This window comes from Podarcis vaucheri, assembly GCF_965113315.1.
Source record: "Podarcis vaucheri genome assembly, chromosome: 14".
In the NCBI taxonomy this organism is placed as follows: domain Eukaryota; kingdom Metazoa; phylum Chordata; class Lepidosauria; order Squamata; family Lacertidae; genus Podarcis; species Podarcis vaucheri.
The window spans coordinates 50,001,423-50,018,755 of record NC_138752.1 but is presented as its reverse complement, the minus strand read 5'-3'; the positions used below and the strand labels follow the sequence as shown (position 1 = coordinate 50,018,755).

The window sequence follows — 17,333 nt, the reverse complement described above, 5'->3', positions numbered from 1 at the left end:
GGTGCAAATACTCGTGGCAGATCAGTGAGTCAATGTCCCAACACTTTATTTTTTAAATATTGGCTGGATTCTCTCTCACCTCATTGATTTATTGGATTTTTTTTGGGGGGGAGGGTTCCCCACCCCATGTTCATAACCCTGTTTTGCACCACAGGTCCATTACCCTTCCCTGTTGGCAGTGGCGTAGCATGAGTTGTCAGCACCCGGGGCAAGGCAAGTAATTTGCGCCCCCTAACCCGGGGCAAGGCAAGTAATTTGTGTCCCCCCTAACCCCTAACCTGCCGATCTGAGGCGAGTTGCCACTGGCGCTGCCGCCCAAATGACGCCGCTTGCCCGGAGGAGGAGGAGGGGGGCAGAGAGGCGAGGAAAATGCAACATGGCCCAGCAGCTGCAGCAGCAGCGGCGGAGGCGGGGCTGTGAGGAGGGGCTGCCTGGCGCGTCCTCCGCGGCCCTGACGCGCGGGGACTGCGACGAGCGCTGAGAGCCGCTGCCTGCCGGACGCCTTCAGCCCGGGTGCGCGCACAGCTCGTCGGTTCCGCGAGACATGGGGCTCTGCTACAGCCTGCGCCGGAGGCTCTTCGGCGACTCCGGAGGCAGCGAGCGCGCCCCCCCCAGATGTTGCGCCCGGTGCGGCCGGCCCCCCTTGCACCCCCCACGCTACGCCACTGCCTGTTGGTCATGCTGGCAGGGGCTGAAGGAATTATAGAGTCTTAAGACCCTGTGGGTTAAACCACAGAGCGTAGGGCTTGCCCATCAGATGGTTGGCGGTTCAAATCCCCGCGACGGGGTGAGCTCCCGTAGTTCGGTCCCTGCTCCTCCCAACCTAGCAGTTCGAAAGCACGTCCAAGTGCAAGTAGATAATTAGGTACCGCTCCAGTGGGAAGGTAAACGGCGTTTCCGTGTGCTGCTCTGGTTCGCCAGAAGCGGCTTAGTCATGCTGGCCACATGACCTGGAAGCTGTACGCCGGCTCCCTCAGCCAATAAAGTGAGATGAGCACTGCAACCCCAGAGTCGGCCACAACTGGACCTAATGGTCAGGGGTCCCTTTACCTTTTAAGAGTTGGAAGGGACCCTGTGGATCATCTAGTCCAGGCTTCCTCAACCTTGGCCCTCCAGGTGTTTTTTGGACTACAACTCCCATGATCCCTAGCTCGCAGGACCAGTGGTCAGGGATGATGGGAATTGTAGTCTCAAAAAATCTGGAGGGCCAAGGTTGACCATCCCTGATCTAGTCCAACCCCCTGCAATGCAGGATGATGCAGCTGTCCCATGCGGGGATCGAACTAGCAGTCTTGGCATCATCAACACCACACTCTAACCCATGGAGGAAGTTGGAGCCCTAAACACTTGGAGGGCACCGGATTGGAGAAGATAACATCTCTGATCTTCTGATCTGTGCTTCATAGCTGTGAATTGCCCTCCCCACTAGATGCCTCCAAGTTTCTTTTTGCATCCCAACTGATTGGAAAGAGGGGAATCAGCTCTTGGGGTGGACAAATTGGCCTCCTCCAGATGTTTAACCCCCATTAGCTCCAGTCAGCACAGAGCAGGGACTGAGAGTAGCTGCAGACCCAAAAATCTGGAGGGTTCCAGGGTGAGGAAGGCATGGATAGAATCATAGAGTTGGAAGGGGCCCCTGAGGGTCATCTAGTCCAACCCCCTGCAATGCACGGGAATAGAACTCATAGCCCTAAGATTAAGAGTCTCCTGCTCTACTGACTGAGCTATCCAGGTGGGGAACCTATTTGGGAGACCAAGGTTCAAATCCCCGCTTGGCCATGAAGCTCACTGGTTAACCCTGGAGGCCAGCCCCTGTCTCTCAGCCTAACCTTCCTCACAGGGTGGTTGTGTGGATTAAATGGGGGGGGGGGAGAACCATGCGTGCCACCTTGAGCTCTTTGGTGAAAAAGGTGGGGGATAAATGCAATGATTGAAATAAATAATCACAAAACCCTCTCTCGGTATCAGTGATTCTCAAGCTTTCTTCCTCTGAGCCACACTTTCAGAATAAAAATCTGCTTGCGCCCCTCCAGTTTTTTATTGGGGGAAAAAAATAAAGAAGCAATTTTAGCAGTTGATTGATTTATAACATAGAACACAACTACAGTGGTGCCTCGCAAGACGAAAAGAATCCGTTCTGTGATTCTCTTCGTCTAGCGGTTTTTTCGTCTTGCGAAGCAAGCCCATTGAAGGATTAGCGGATTAGCGCTATTAGCGGCTTTTAGCGGCTTATCGGCTGATCGGATCAGCTGATAAGCGGCTTAGCGGCTTAGAAAAGGGGGGGAGGGGAAAAACCCACAGGAACTCGCAAGACATTGTCGTCTTGCGAAGCAAGCCCATAGGAAATTCATTTTGCGAAGCACCTCCAAAACGGAAAACTCTTTCGTTTAGTGAGTTTTCCGTCTTGCGAGGCATTCGTCTTGCAGGGCACCACTGTACTGTATAATATGATCGTGGGACATCCAGAAAGTATAAAACAGCGCAGCTGCATAAAAACATGAATCATTCCCAAAATATAATATTGATTGTCCCTTCCCTCCATACTTGCCGTCCTCTCCTGCCACACCAGTGTGGTGCATCACACCCTGTGAGAACCACTAGCCTATGTGCTTCTGCCACCTAAGGAGAGTTTTGAAAGAGCTTATAACCCAATTCCATGCTTCCCCTTTGAGGGCACAACTGGGCCAGCTGACAGCCCACTTGATCCACACTTGCAAATGCGCCTCTCCTTAAGTAGGAAGCTGCATAGCGCTGGGGGTCTCCAGTCCCACCTGAAAGGGCTGTTGTAAGTCTTGCAGCCAAAACAATGCACACCAGGTGCTTAGGACACACACACATGCTCTCCCAGTGCTCAGTCTCGTGATTAATAGTATCGGTCATGCACAGAAACAAACGAGAGGTGGGCGGGTTTCAGGAGTTGCAAAAACGGCCTTTCAGCAGAGCCCAGTTTGGCTCCTGCCTCTCAAAAAAATGCATCTTTAATTCATTTCCTGGACGCAAGTGGTTTTGGTGACTCACCCGCTTGGTGCCAGCCTGTGTGGTAGGTCTGACTCAGCTGAAGTGGACCAGAACAGGGGCGGGCAGAAGATCATACTAGCTAAATCAGCCACTGCCAACCTCATGGTCGCCAGATCTTTTGGACAACAAATCCCATCAGCTTTAGGCAGCATGGCCATGTTGGCTGGGGGCCGTGGTTGCAGTCCAAAACATCTGGAAGGTACCTGGTTGGAGTAGATTGTTGTTCTTCAGACTTGGGTCCTCAGATGTAAGTGGACTACAATGCCTATCATCCACAGCCAGCTTAGCCCAATAGTCAAGGATGATGGGAGTTGTAGTCCACCCACATCTGGGGACCCAAGGTTGAAGAATATGGGAGTAGATTGTGTGCGTGCATGCACAGACTGCTTTGGAGCATGCGATGTTTGTGTGCTTGCATGCGCACATGCTGAGGATTTCCAAATATTGTGCTCTTCATAGGAGTGGGGAGAAAGCAGTCAAGGGAGATGCACACTCACAGAATCAGGAGGGTCATCTAGTCCAACCCCCTTGCAATGCAGGAATCTTTTGCCCAACATGAGGCTCGAACCCGCAACCCTCAGATTAAGCGCCTCATGCTCTACCAACGGAGCTTCCCCCTCTCTGTCCTGATGGGCTGAGGGGCAGGGAGGAAAGCTATGAACACAACTCCCAGTCATGCAGAGCAACAGGCTTGTGTGTGCCCATCATCATAAAATAAATACTTAACCCATCAAAGCAATACACTCTGTTACCTGGGAAATGCTCGCACCAGGAACAGCAGGAGGTGGTGAACTATTTGGTAAATTGTACAAATTTCACCCAGGAGCAATAGTATCCTGCAGTTGCAAATACCTAAGTAGGCAGAGGGCTTTCTCGGTAGTGGCAGCTGCCCTGTATCAGATGTTAAGGAAATAAACAATTATCTGGCTTTTAGAAGACATTTGACAGCGGCCCTGTTTAAGGAAGTTTTTAATGTCTGATGTTTTACTGTATTTTTAATATTTTGTTGGAAGCCACCCAGATGAGCAGGGTATAAATAATAAATAACTACTACTACTATGTACTACTACTACTACTACTGCTACTAAAGGCTTCTAGATTGGGGTGTTGTTTTTTTAAGGAACAAATAAGGAAACTCTTTCGATTTAGAATTGATGTACCGTGTACTGCAATCAATTTTTGCTTGTCTATCTCGTCCCTGGGATTCTTTCCATAGGAAATGCATCTGGAACACAGAACGCTCATAATTCTGACCCAAAACGATTCAGCGGAAGGTAACACTCAACAATACGTAGTGCTTGGTGCATTAAAAGTGTGCATTTTGCTATATAAGGGTTTAGCAGTTGTCTGTGGTATTCATCGTGTTAAATTGTTTGTTAGTTTATTAATTGAATTTCTATGTAGCTCTTCGTCCCAAAGGTTCTCACGTCAGCAAAAACCAGCCCAATTAAAAATAAAATAAATAAAAAAACAAATTGAAAGCATCTACAAACAATATTATAAACACATGTAAGAAGAATTAAACTGAAGCTTCTTCTTGCTGGCTGCTTTTCTGGGCTGGCCTTCGATTTTTGATTTTGGCAAAAAAAAAAAATTATTTTAAAAAATGGCCCAGGAACTGGAGGCAGGAGTGATCTTCTTGTCCCTTCGTGGGTTTATTTGCCTTTCAGTGGAGGAGAATAAACCTCCGCCTCCCAGCCAGGTGCTGGTGGTTAAGACCGTGTGGAGGTGATCAAAGGCACCTTTGATACACAACAGAGCTCCCTCCCAGCTGCAAACAAACCACAATTCTATTCATATTTATTTACCAACGTTATGACAATATGGAGGCAGGCCGGCTGGCTGGCTGGCTGGGGCAGGTCTCTGGGCCCTGCATCAAACAAGGCGGGCAGCATCGCTTTAGCAAGATGTGTCAGCGAGATACAGGACAGCATCTTCTGCAAGGAAATATAGCCTGGACCCTGGAGACTGGGGTGTTGACGCTGCTCACGCCTCATTTTAGAGGAGGGTGTAACAGTCCTCATCTTTTGATGGAGTGGCGTAGGATCCAGTCTTTTATTTCATAAAACTTGCATACCGCTTGATTGTAAGGGAAAACAGAGCAGTTTACAAACAGCAAGAATTGTAAATAAAAAGTTAAAAACAGCTATTTAAAACAATCAAATAATAATAATTAAAATAAACAATAAGCTAAACACAGATTAAATCATGTGTCAGCATTTTTATAGCTTTATAATAGTAGTTTAGCCATATCTCAAGCCACTTTGTGAAGGATCCCCCCCCCCACTTGAGAAACAGGATATTAATACCTAAATATTAACAAAATCATGTTTTTTAGACATCAGTGAAGGACAGACTGTGGCAGAATAAATAAAACATACAGTTGTACCTTGGATCCCAAACACCTTGCAAGTCGAACGTTTTGGCTCCTGAACGCCGCAAACCCAGAAGTGAGTGTTCCGGTTTGTGAATGTTCTTTGGGATCCAAACATCTGATGTGGCTTCCACGGCTTCTGATTGGCTGCTGGAGCTTCCTGCCGCCAATCGGAACCCGCGCCTTGAGTTCTGAACATTTTGGAAGTCAAACGGATTTCCGGAACGGATTCCGTTCGACTTCCGAGGTACCACTGTGCAGGTTACTGGTGGAAGTCTTCAACACTATTAAATTTAGCCAGGGAGGAATAGGAAAGAGAATGAGAAAAGCTGTCTGAGGGATTGGGGGGAGATGTCTTTTACTTTCTCCTGTGAAACATTGGAAGGGTGTGGGAAATACCTCTGGGCATGTACGAAGTGTCTTCCCATTTCCCCACTGACTAATCACAACTCATGAACATGCACCTGGGCTGTGTAGGCAACATACATTTAAGCACACCCACCCCACACAAAAGAATGGTAATTTATTCCCTCCCAGAACTATAATTCCCAGCACCCTTCACAAACTATATTTCCCAGGATTCTTGGGCATGTGCTTTAAATGTATGGATGCACTCCTGGCTTTAGGGCAAATGCTTCCTCCTCCTCTTCCATCCTTCCTTCCTCTCTGTCTCTCCGATTATATATACCGTATTTTTTGCACCATAACACTCACTTTTTGCCTCCTAGAAAGTAAGGGGAAATGTCTGTGTGTGTTATGGAGGAAATGCCTACGGGTGGCATGCCTACGGATTTTCCTCCTCTAAAAACTACGTGCGTGTTATGGTTGGGTGCGTGTTATAGAGCGAAAAATACGGTACTTTCAAAATTAAGTCCTGGGTGGATCTTGGTGCTTTGCCACACGGTTAAAACAATCCACTAAACTAAAGCAAACAGGAGGTTCCAGGCTGATGGTGTTTGTAATGTAGGAGGGAGTCATAATAGCGCAGAGCAAACTCGGGGCAGGGAGCGGCCGTCCCAGGAAGGAATTTTTGCAGAGCCCTCCTCCCAAGAAAGCACCTTGGACCTGAAGGCTGAAACGCTCTCGTGGGGTGGTTAATGAGCCAAGGGGCAAAGCGAGCACAAAGGGTGCCTTTCAAATTCGCACCGTTGGCCCCCAGCCAAAGCCACCACCCTTGGGAGCAGGCAGAGGGAACTGGATGAAAGGGAGCTGAAAAAAAAGACCAAAAAAACACCCCTCCATATTCTGCACCTGTTGTCCTGGCAGCAAAATGGGCCTTTCTCTCTTTGCACCATTATGAAAGGAATCTAGCAAGGCCTCCGCTAAGTCACCCTCCAGAATTTCACAGCAATTGTATAAGGAGAAGTCTGCTTTCAATGTACTTTTTTGGAAAGCAGCTATGAGATTTTATTTTATTTTTTAATGAAAGAGTGGCATAGATTATATACTGGTATATGTAAAGAAATAAAGGCTACGTACATGTTGCGCCTTTAAAGCTCACTTGAATCACATTTCATCCCCTCAAAGAATTCTGGGTGCTGTAGTTTGTTCAGGCTTGCTGGGAAGGGGAACTCTTGTGAGGGGTAAACTACAGTTCCCAGAATTCTTTGAGGGAGAGTGTGCTTTAAAGCTACGGTATGCACATAGAGAGAAGAAAGAGGAGGGAAATGATAGCAATGAGTGCCTTGACAGTTAAGCGTGGCTGAAGTGCATATAGCATATGCATTGATTTAAGGGTAATGGGGAAGCTCAGCTGGCAGAGCATGAGATTCTTCATCTCAGGGCCTTGAGTTCGAGCCCCAAGTTGGGCAAAGATTCTGGCATGGCAGAGGGTCGGACTAGATGACCCTGGGGTCCCTTCCAAGTCGATGATTATATGAAAGGGGGCCTGTAGTCCTCCAGAAGAGGCTGGACTCCAACTCCCATCAGCCCCAGGTAGCATGGCCAATGGGCAGGGGATGATGGGAGTTGGAGTCAAACAACATCTGCATACTGCAGGCATGGCCAAACTCGGCCCTCCAGCTGTTTTGGGACTACAACTCCCATCACCCCTAGCTAACAGGACCAGTGGTCAGAGATGATGGGAATTGTAGTCCCAAAATGGCTGGAGGGTCAAATTTGGCCATGCTGTGTACTAGTTGAATGTGGCACTCCAAGCTTCTCTGCCCAGCGCTCAGAACTCTCCCCAGGCACACCCTCTTAATGGCCCGCATTGCACCCTCCTGGAGTATTTTGGTCTGGCTGGGATGTGCCCGTGGACTCAGACAAGGCTTCCTGCTTGCTTGGAGGATAGAAAGGGGAAATTTGCATTCTATTCATTGCTCCTCCCGCTCTTGCCTCTGGCCCCGCCTCCCCTTGGAAGGCGGCCCCTGGAAGGCTGCCTAGCAGAGAATGTGGCCCTCAGGCTGGAAAAGGGGAACAGGGACAAGCATCCTCAGGGTTGTTTTTAAACAAAAATTTCTAACTCTAAAATATTTGTGCGTTTCAGAAACGGAAATGGTAGGCAAAACGCAGCGGCTGAAATCTTGCATCTTTACAATCCAGGGCACATATACTAGGGAAGCAATCTGATGACGCCAAGGTTGCAGGTTCGATCCCCACATGGAACAGTTGCTTATTCCTGCATTCCAGGGGGTTGGACTAGATGACCCTGAGGGTCCTTCCAGCACTGTGATTCTATGATTCCATTGGGCTCAGTGGTGCTTACACCTGCTTAGGATCACTGTAGGGCTACTGAACTGGATGGACTTGGTACAGAACGGCTCCCTAAAATGTTCAAGTCCATAAACGCTTTTCTTGGTGGCATTGACTTCTGCATAAGCAAGTATTGCAGATAACATCCAAGGAGAGAGAAGGCATTTTTTAATCAGCATTATTAGGACATTTCCCCATCTCTTGGTTAACGCTGCACTTGATAAATAACAATACAAACGTTTGAACACTTTTTAATTCAGAACTAATATTTTTCCAGCTTGCAAAGAAGCCAACACTTCCAATCATTTCTGGGTTGTTGTTTTAAAAAAATCATTTATATGCATACCCCTTACATTTAAGCAGCATGAAATTTCTTCTTCCAGAGAAAACTCGGGATAATTTTATACAAAGCCAGAGCATCCATTTGCCTCTCCAACCAAGTGACACACCTTGGTCTTGTCAATGTAATAACTGTTTTTGCAAGTTTGAAATTGCTGTAGTATAACCGGACTGGGGGACCTGCTGGTGAAAAAAGGGTATTATTGTTATTTATTATTCTTCAGCACGTGACACAAGCACAGGGAACTGTGATACTTCTGTTTCTCCTTCCTTTCTTCCAGGCATCTACCTGTACAGCGGGGATTATTTCGCCAAGGGCGCCTGGGGCGAAGCCGTGAGGAAAGAGCTACCCTTCCCCGCAGATGCCGGGCGCGCTTCGTCCTCCGTGGCACTTTCCGACGTGCAAACCACGCATCCGTGCTCCCTCGGGATGCGAGCGGCCTTGAACTCCAGCGGTCTTCCTGCCAAACAACTGCGCTACTTTTTATTTGCTTTGAAACAACGGGCGGTTCGGGCGAGACTGAGCCGTGAAACCAGGCGGCGTGGCGTTTGCGCAAAGGTGCGCGCCAGAAGCGCGCTTTGCAAACGCCGACGGCTTTCCCGATTTCACTGCGGAGGAAGAAACCGCCGTTTGCAAGAGGAAAGGAACAATGAAGGAGGCCCTTTCCTTTGCAAAAAAGGGCTTTCAATCTCCAAATCATGCTGCTGCTTTTTCATGGGGGTGGGCGGGGGAAGGACCGGCGTCCGGGAAGTGCAAATCAATCCACCACCGGTGCCAAACGCACGCGTCCACCAAACCTGATTTAAAGGAGTGGGGTGGGGAGGAAACAGCCCGGCCTCCAATCCCACCCCCATCTCCGCTTTTGGGTCGCATGCATTTTGCACATTGCGCACCACACACCCCTCCCGTCCCTTTCCTCTCTCTGGATTGGGCAGCGTCTCCTTTTGTTAACCTTCACTCGCAGCCTGCCATTGGATATCCCTCCACGTCAATTAAACGGGAAGAGGAGGAGGAGGAGGAGTGCCCCTAAACCCGGAGAGCGCGTGAGGATTCCCTCCCCCGCTCCCCGCCCCCCTTTAAATTCCTCCTTTTTTTTTGCTTGCAAACATTTGGTGCAAAGAGGGGGAAAGGGGGGAAAAAAGCTGGGGGAAAGAGAGACGAGAGCGCGCGGGGGCTGGGTGGCTTTTGCATGCAAAATGCCCCCCTGCAAGCCATAAAGCAGCAGAAGAAGAATACAGGAGAAGAAAGGGGCGAGAGGAATCCAGGCGTTTCCTTCCCCCCCCCTCCTTCCTTCCTTCCTTCCTTCCCTCCCTCCCTCCTTGGATGGGCAGCCCGAGAGCGGGAGGAGGCGGTGGCGGCTGGAGCGGCGAGAAGGCCTTTTGCAAGGCGCCGGGAGGACCGGGCTCCGTTCCGGATTGGTGCTGAGGCCCGGCAGGCTTGTCCCCTCCCCCGTTGCTTCGCCGCCTCCCGGCGTTGGGGAGAAGTTGGATTATTTGGCGAGGGAGACGGGCGCCCTCCTCGTCTCGCTCTTTTTTCCTGGGCTCAGCTGCTGTTTCGGGGTTTGGGTTTTTTTTTTTGCAAAGGCTAACTTAAAAGGGGGAGGAATCACATTGCATTCTGGATTTATCCCTCTGGATTAATTCCTCCTCCGGGCGGTGGGGATGAAGCGGCGGCGGCAGCAGCAACATGGATCCCCTCTGGAAACGGCGGCCGGCCCTTTGCAAGCGCGCTTCGGGATCCTGCGCGGAAATTGCGCCTGAGGACGCCGACCAGGAAAGGAGCAAGTCTGCGCGCAAAGCTCTCCGCATCCCTCCTTCGAAAGCGCACCGCTGCTCCTCGCTCCTCTCCTCCGGGATCTGCCCACTTTCTGCTCCGTCGAAGGCCGACCTGCCCTGACAGCTGGGATTTTCTTTTTTTTCTCCTCCATCCGCTTTTCTCTCTCGCTCCCTCTTTTCCTGGCAACCTCCTGGAGCCTCAGAGATCCAGATTTGGGGAGCTGTTTGGTTTGCAAGCCCCGATCTGCTTTATCTTGCCTGCTCCGGGGCCACATAATTTTTCCTCTTCTTCCCATTTCCTCCATGCCAGTTTTTTGTTTTTTGTTTCGTTTGCCTCTGGCGAAAAAATAAATAAAATCGGGATGTTCTTGCAGGCCAGTTTCTCTGTTGCTCCGGATTGCTCGCGAGGAGGTGTTTGTGGCCTAGCAGGCAAATGAAAGGGGTTTGGCCCTGGTCAGTTTCCACTCTTGGATTTTAAAAGGATCCTGTTTTTTATACGTAGAGAAATATTTATACAAAGGAGAACGAAGCTTGCACATTGTGTGTTTTTGGGTCCCTCCCCTTTATTCCTCTTTTAAAATAGTGGACGAAAGTTGGGAAAGGAGCAGCTCTGATTTCTGGCCTCGTTCTCGCCCTCCTGTTTTCCTTTCTTCCCTGGGTAGACAACGCCATGTCTGCTAAAGATAATCCCTGCAGGAAATTTCAAGCTAACATTTTTAACAAGAGCAAATGCCAGAATTGTTTTAAGCCTCGCGAGTCGCACTTGCTCAACGATGAAGATTTGAACCAGGTGAGATGTGGGTTGAGAGAGGGCGTTTTGGTGTCAGGGGGTGGAGGATTCTAAGCGCAATATTTGCAGTTATTCCTGTACTTGAAGGTGGCTCCTACTTGAGCGCTGCTGCTGCTGCTGCTGCACACATTGTTAAACGACAGCAGTGGAACAGGCCTTGCCTGCCTGCCTGTTTATAATACTGAAGTAGTGGAAGAGGGAGGATGCAATTTGAAAAGGCCACTGGCCACAGTTGCTTTATTCTTTTGCAAACAGGAAAAGAATGTATCTCTCTGTTCTTTCCTCCCCTTTTGACTTTGACCAGAAGTGTGACCTCATAACTGTGACACACACAACAGAACCACTTTGTGATGTCAACACTTTCTGAATCATTTATGTAAAAAAAAAGAGATTTTTATTTTGGGGGAGTGGAATCAAAACGGGTTTCTCTTCTCTTCCTAATCTATTAATCTTTCTGGCTGGAATTGTTAGCCTGCAGGAGGGAATTTTAACATCTATGCACCACCCATCCGGATTGCAAGGCCTCTGGATTGCTAACCAGGACACCAGCTCTTGCTGCAAGCATTTCTCTCCCTGCCACCTTGAGGGCTAGAACCTTAAAATGCCAAAGAGGGAAGTTTCCGAAAGCTTGTCTCCACCATATCAAAGGCAGGCTGAGCCGGGCGTCTGGGAGAGGCTATTTATTTTTTAGGTGAACCCTTTGTAAATTTGCCCTTGCATTATTATTTTTTTAAGTTGTGTAGTTGTAAATGGCAGAATCTGGGACCATTGAATTCAAGTGCGGTGCAGAAGCATGTCTTTAAGCCACACACTCCTCCTGTTCAGGCTGCTGCTGATAAACACAATTTTCTGTATATGTACCCCGTACATAGTGGCGGGAGGGGGGGCGCGTGAAGCCCTGGGCTGATGATCAAACAATCCAGTGCTTCTGTTCCCACCCTTCCCCTCCTCATTCCACACTACTTCTGACATCCATGGTTACAATCCTATTATGGAAATGAGATCAGTCATATTGCAGAGCTGGGAGGGGGCGGGGGCACACACAGAGAGAGAGAGAGAGAGATAATGTAATCTGGAAGCTAATATGGAAAAAATGTATTTCTCTGAGCAACATTGTACAAGTGCATAACTGATCAGAAGTGTTTGCACAAAGCCTGGAGGGGCTCAGGGTTTGGTCAGCGGTGCTTCAAGCAACAGCAGCTGCTTTCTGGTTCCTTGCAAGTTCTGCTTTTCTCTCCTTCTTGCTGTTTAGTGTGAATCATGGAGCAAATTTGTGATGTGGCTAATTTCTCTCTCTCCATCCATTAAAAAAAAAACAACACAGAAAAAAGCCTGACAGATAAATAACTCTGCATTTGTTTTGCTGAAAAGGGGTATCGTTTCCCTCTCTTGTTCAAGGGAGGGAGTTTTACTTATATATTTTTACCAAACTTATTTGTCGCCTTTTTTGTAAACAAAGTGTAACTCGAAAGCACCTCATGACAATAAACACATTAGATCCAGCATGAGACAGAGGAGGGTGGGGAATCAAACAGGAGCAATTTTTTAAAGGCAGGATTTAAACAACCTGCCTGCTTAAGTTCCTTGAGAGGCAGTGTGGTGTAGTGGTTAGACTAGACTAGGACCTGCAAGAGACCTGGGTTCGAATCCCCAGTCGGGCATGAAGCTCCCCGAGTGACCTCAGAAGCCAGTCAGTGGGGAAGAAGTTGGGATATGGATGTGTTCAGTAAATAAATACACACATGCCCTGCTTACTTCTTAAGATTGCTTGGTAAGGTAGCAACCCTGGTCTGGGCCGCTCAGGTGAGATGATGACGACGATGACAGTTAATTAAATTTGCATGCTGCCCTGTAGCTGCAGGTCTCAGGGTGGTTTCTGGAACTGCACCCCTTTGAATTTTGGGTTGGGGGCCTGCCACGTGGTTGAAGGCATCTCTGTGCACCTCTCAATTGAACCCCCCCCCCCAAAGTAATGTACATAGAATAAGAAGATTGGGGTGTGTGTGCATGTTGCACACGCACCAATCTGTTGGGTCCGGTGGGTGTGCTTGCACACCTGTCACGCCAGCCCTTCCCACGCACCAGCCCAGCACACGTTCTGCTCTAGTGTGTTGACTACAATGGAATGCTTCTTTCCTGCCTCATTTCAGCAAGGCTGGGTGGGTGGCCCTGCGGGTACCGAGTAAAAGCCTCCATGGGCAGCTGTGCACCCTGGGGGGGGGGCGTGTTGGTGAGTGCCAAATGCCCTTTAAACTGCTGCGTTTGGTACAGGTTTATATATATCGGGAGGGGGGGAGCATTCAAGCGTTTGAACCGACCCCCCCCCCCGCTGATTCTGAAGTGGTACAGCCCTGACATAAGCGAGCCACCTCAACATCATCTGTCGAGTGTGAAAAGTTGGCCGTTTTTGTGTTTTTCTGGATGGTTTTTTTTATAAAAAAAAACCAGTTTCTGCGCTTTTGTGAATGCGCTTCGCTCAACTGAGAGCTCCTTAGGGACCCAGCTGGTTTGTTTCTGTTGCGTTCAGTGCCTGTTTCGTTTTGCTGATGATTACAGGACAAGGGTTTGGTTTGGTTTGGGGGGAAACACACCCACCTAACGCATCGTAATTTACCATGCTACCTTGTTTTGAATCAGGACAATGTTCATCCTGTAGTCTGATGCCACATCTCAGCTCATCTCAGCTATCTGCCAATCTCCCATTCCCACCACCCTTCTGAGTAATACCCCTCCCCACCTTCTCACTATATAGAAGGATCTGGCAACTTCTGTTTCAGTGTATCTGAAGAAGTGTGCATGCACACGAAAGCTCATACCAAGAACTAACTTAGTTGGTCTTTAAGGTGCTACTGGAAGGAATTTTTTTATTCTGATGCTACAGTTGCAATATCAGCAAGTCTAGGTGCCTCTGGGGAGCCCCACAAACAGGGTGCCAAAGCGGCTGCCCCTTTCTTCCTGCGTGGGGAATGGGACCCAGTGCCTTCCAGTTGCACTGGGGCTACCAACTTCCATCAGCCCCAGGCAGCATAGGCCCGATGGTCAGGCCTGGTGGAAGCTGGAGCTCTGCAGCATCTCGAAGACCACGGGTTTCCCAGCTTGGGACTGAATAAGCAAAACGGAGCCTCCCCTTTTTCGAGGAGGCTGTTATGTGTGAATGCCATGCGCTGGGAAGAAAGCTTTGGTGGCTGAGTTTCCTAGGGGCATTTGGGTGGAAAAAGAAGGCTGGAACAGATGGGATAGCTCAGTTGGCAGAGCATGATGCTCTTGATCTCGGGTCGTGGGTTCAAGCCCCTCGTTGCGCAAAAGATTCCTGCACTACATGGGGTCAGACTAGATGGCCCTCGCGGTTCCTTCCAATTCTACAAGTCTGTGGTTCTATCTTGGTTCTGTCTACTGAGGCGATTCCCTACGAACCTGAATACAGAATTGCTTTAAGAATTCCAAGTGGCCCACATAAAAGATCAGGAAATGATGGTTTGGGAGCAATTTAGCACAGAGTTCCTTCTACTTTTTCCTGCTCTGATTTCACTTTTGTAAGTTGGCACTGACTGTGGGTGGCTGCTTCTGATGACCATGGGCCTCCCTGTTCCCCTTTGTCAATCTGCAGGGCGTGTTTCTCCTGCTACCAAATTGGGAGCTGATCCCTAGAAATATCTGGCTGTGCGGCAGGGCAGGTTATCCCTTCCCTGGTCAGAGGCTACAGACAACATGCTCCTCGCTGGTTGTAAGCTCAGCTCTACAGCAAGGAGCCGCTGCTTGCTTGCCTTCCTGCATTAAATGGGTTGCGAATTCTCTTGCATATCCCATTGCATAATCTCTGTGTGGGTTGCAGAAGATGGGCAGGTGTTTCTGAACCTTGGTTGTTTAACCATAGCAACAGCTGAAAGGGCCTTAACCCAGGGTTACCAGACGCCCCCGTTGCCGGGGACAGTCCCCAGATTTGCAATCTGTCCCTGGAGCCAGCCTGGTAGTGCAGTTGGCTCAGGCTGGCTCCGGGCTGCTGACTGCCACTGCCACCACCACTGCCAAGGGGGAACCGGGGACGTCCGGTGGTACAGATCTCCTGCCCCCTGCCCCCTTTGTTTTGACTGATGGAGGAGGCTTGGGAGTTGTGGGCGGGCGGGCGTTGCCCAGGAGGGGTACAAGGTGTGCTGTTTCTCTGTGGGCAAGGTGCAAAGCCCTTCTTTCTCACCCTGTGAAACATAAATGCGCAGAGTTTTTTAAAAATTGGGCACCAGCACGCCACCTGCCCATGACTCCCGAGCCTCCCCTGATCTCCTGCCCCCTTCCCCCTTTGTTCTGACTGATCAGGGGAGGCTCGAGAGTCGTGGGAGGGCAGCCATTGCCCTGTTTTTTAAAAACTGTGCATTTGTTTCACAGGGTGCGAAAGAAGGGCTTTGCACCTTTATACAACATGCATGTGTGCTTGGGCCAAGGGTCTTTTGCCTCACCAACCCCACTGCTGACTCCCTGTTGCTACTCAGCTTCAAAAAAGAAAGAAAAAAGTGTCCCTGGATTCACTGAAAAAAATCTGGTAACCATACCTTAACCTCTAAAGTTGAGCTGCTGAAATCACAGAATCATAGAGTTGGAAAGGGGTCCTGAGGGTCATCTAGTCCAACCCCCTGCAATGCTTAGGAGAAAACTAGGAGCGAAAGCTGAATCTCTCTTCCTCTGATCGTGAGTCTTTCCACTAGTAGGAGGTTGAAAGAACCTTTTCGTCTAACCCTAGGTGTGTTTTTGATTGCTTTTATATCGTGCCCTTTTCTCCAAGAAGTTCAGGGTGGTACACATAATTCTCCCCATGTTATCCTTACAAACAACCCTGCAAGGTAGAGTATGCTGAGAGACACAGTGACTGGCCCCTCCAAGGTCACCCACAAGCTTCGTGGCCAAGAAGGAATTTGAATCCTGGTCTCCCAACCCTCTGACTGCTGCAAAAGGCTTGCAGACCCAGTTCGGATCCTGCAGACAAATGCTTTGCAGTGGCGTAGCGTGGGTTGTCAGCACCCGGGGCAAGGCAAGTAATTTGCGCCCCCTAACCCGTGGATTTGCCCTAACCCCAGATGTGTCGCCCGGTGCGGCCGGCCCCCCCTGCACCCCGCACGCTATGCCACTGATGCTTTGATTGAGCATGTGGTTAATCTTAAAATTCTCCCCCTTAAATTTGCGGCTCTCTACCCAGACTTCACCTCCAAACCATGCATTTAAAAGCACGGCCCCCCTCCCTCCCCAAAAAAGAACCCTGCAGTTTACCTGCACAGAGCTACAGTTCCCAGAACCCTGAAGAAACTAGAGTTCTCACAATAAGGGGAGTCATTTGCTTTAAATTTGTGATGTGCGTGTGTGACCAGAAATGCTCGTTTGCCCTGGGCTCTGGATGGTAGATGAAATAGTAAAAAAAAAAACCTCAAAGCGAAACATGTGGAGATTCCGCAAATTTAAAGCATGCTTGTGGAGATTTTGTGACCTGCCAAGTCAAATGCAGTCTGCTGGTGGCATGATGATAAGCTGTCTGGGGGTTTTGCCTGATAGTCAAATGCTTTGCAAGTTGCTGTTCAGTTTGGTTTGGCTGCAGAGTTTTTTACATTTTGCTGCTTTGCTTCTTTGACTAAACCAGGAGTCAGCAACCCAAGGCCTGTGGTCCAGAAGTGGCCCGCAGAGGTCGTTTGACCGGCCCACGAGCCGCCCCCAAACTGAGCCGCCCGATCACACACTGTGCTAAACTGGTACAGCACGGTGTGGGAACTAGCTTCCGTGGTGCCAGAAATCGCGTCTGCCCAGATGCCAAAAATTGTGGGTGGGCACACTCACGCACACGCACAATCCTGCCCACGGAGGGATCTCCATGGGACCGATTCTGCCCAGACAAGATAAACCTTGCTGACCCCTGGACTAAGCCCTGCCTCACACCTGCTTATTTGAAGAATTGAGCTACCAGTCAGACATGGAAGCAGGGGTGTTTGGAGGGGGTCGGATCACATGGTGACGGGAGCAAGTCAGCAGTAAATCACATAGAGCAAGTTGGAGTTAACTCTTTATTAGCAAAAACAGGATTGACATGAGTGTCAGGACTAATGAGCGCAGCAACTCAGCTCCAAAAGGCATTGCCCCCCCCCCGAAGCATTTGCTAAAAGTCTCTGCCTCCTCACAGCTGCCTAAGTCGCTTCCTCTCCAGGGTTTTCCCCAAGCAATCTGAGACTGCGCTTGCATGAAACTAACTCCTCCGCAGCCCTTTTCATGCCTCTTCTGGTTCTAGGAGACAAGTGGGGAGGGGAGCTTGTCACTTGGAGGGGAGACACCCGTACCTCTCCACTAGCCTGACTCCTCTCTGCCTCTAGG

At 49.5% G+C, this 17,333-nt stretch overlaps 1 protein-coding gene and 2 long non-coding RNA genes across 6 annotated transcripts in view; 1 reads left to right on the top strand and 2 right to left on the bottom strand.

Moving 5' to 3' along the window:
* Positions 1 to 17,333, bottom strand: part of LOC309519151 — a 289,434-nt gene that overhangs the window by 8,020 nt on the left and 264,081 nt on the right. The gene's annotated exons all lie outside the window — the stretch shown is intronic.
* On the bottom strand, positions 8,403 to 8,823 carry LOC309519192. The gene is made up of 2 exons (XR_014213740.1): positions 8,715 to 8,823; positions 8,403 to 8,608 (listed from the first exon to the last, which is right to left on the bottom strand). It is a non-coding gene; the product is annotated as an uncharacterized lncRNA (long non-coding RNA).
* The window catches only part of MPRIP (myosin phosphatase Rho interacting protein), a 158,333-nt gene continuing 150,565 nt past the window's right edge, over positions 9,566 to 17,333 (top strand). For 2 of the 4 annotated variants that reach the window (XM_082199572.1, XM_082199573.1), the window contains exon 1: positions 9,566 to 10,991. In XM_082199572.1, coding sequence (XP_082055698.1) covers positions 10,872 to 10,991 — 120 coding nt within the window. In that variant the 5' untranslated portion in view covers positions 9,566 to 10,871. The remainder of the gene's footprint in view (positions 10,992 to 17,333) is intronic. The other 2 variants (XM_082199578.1, XM_082199577.1) reach the window with 2 other exon arrangements.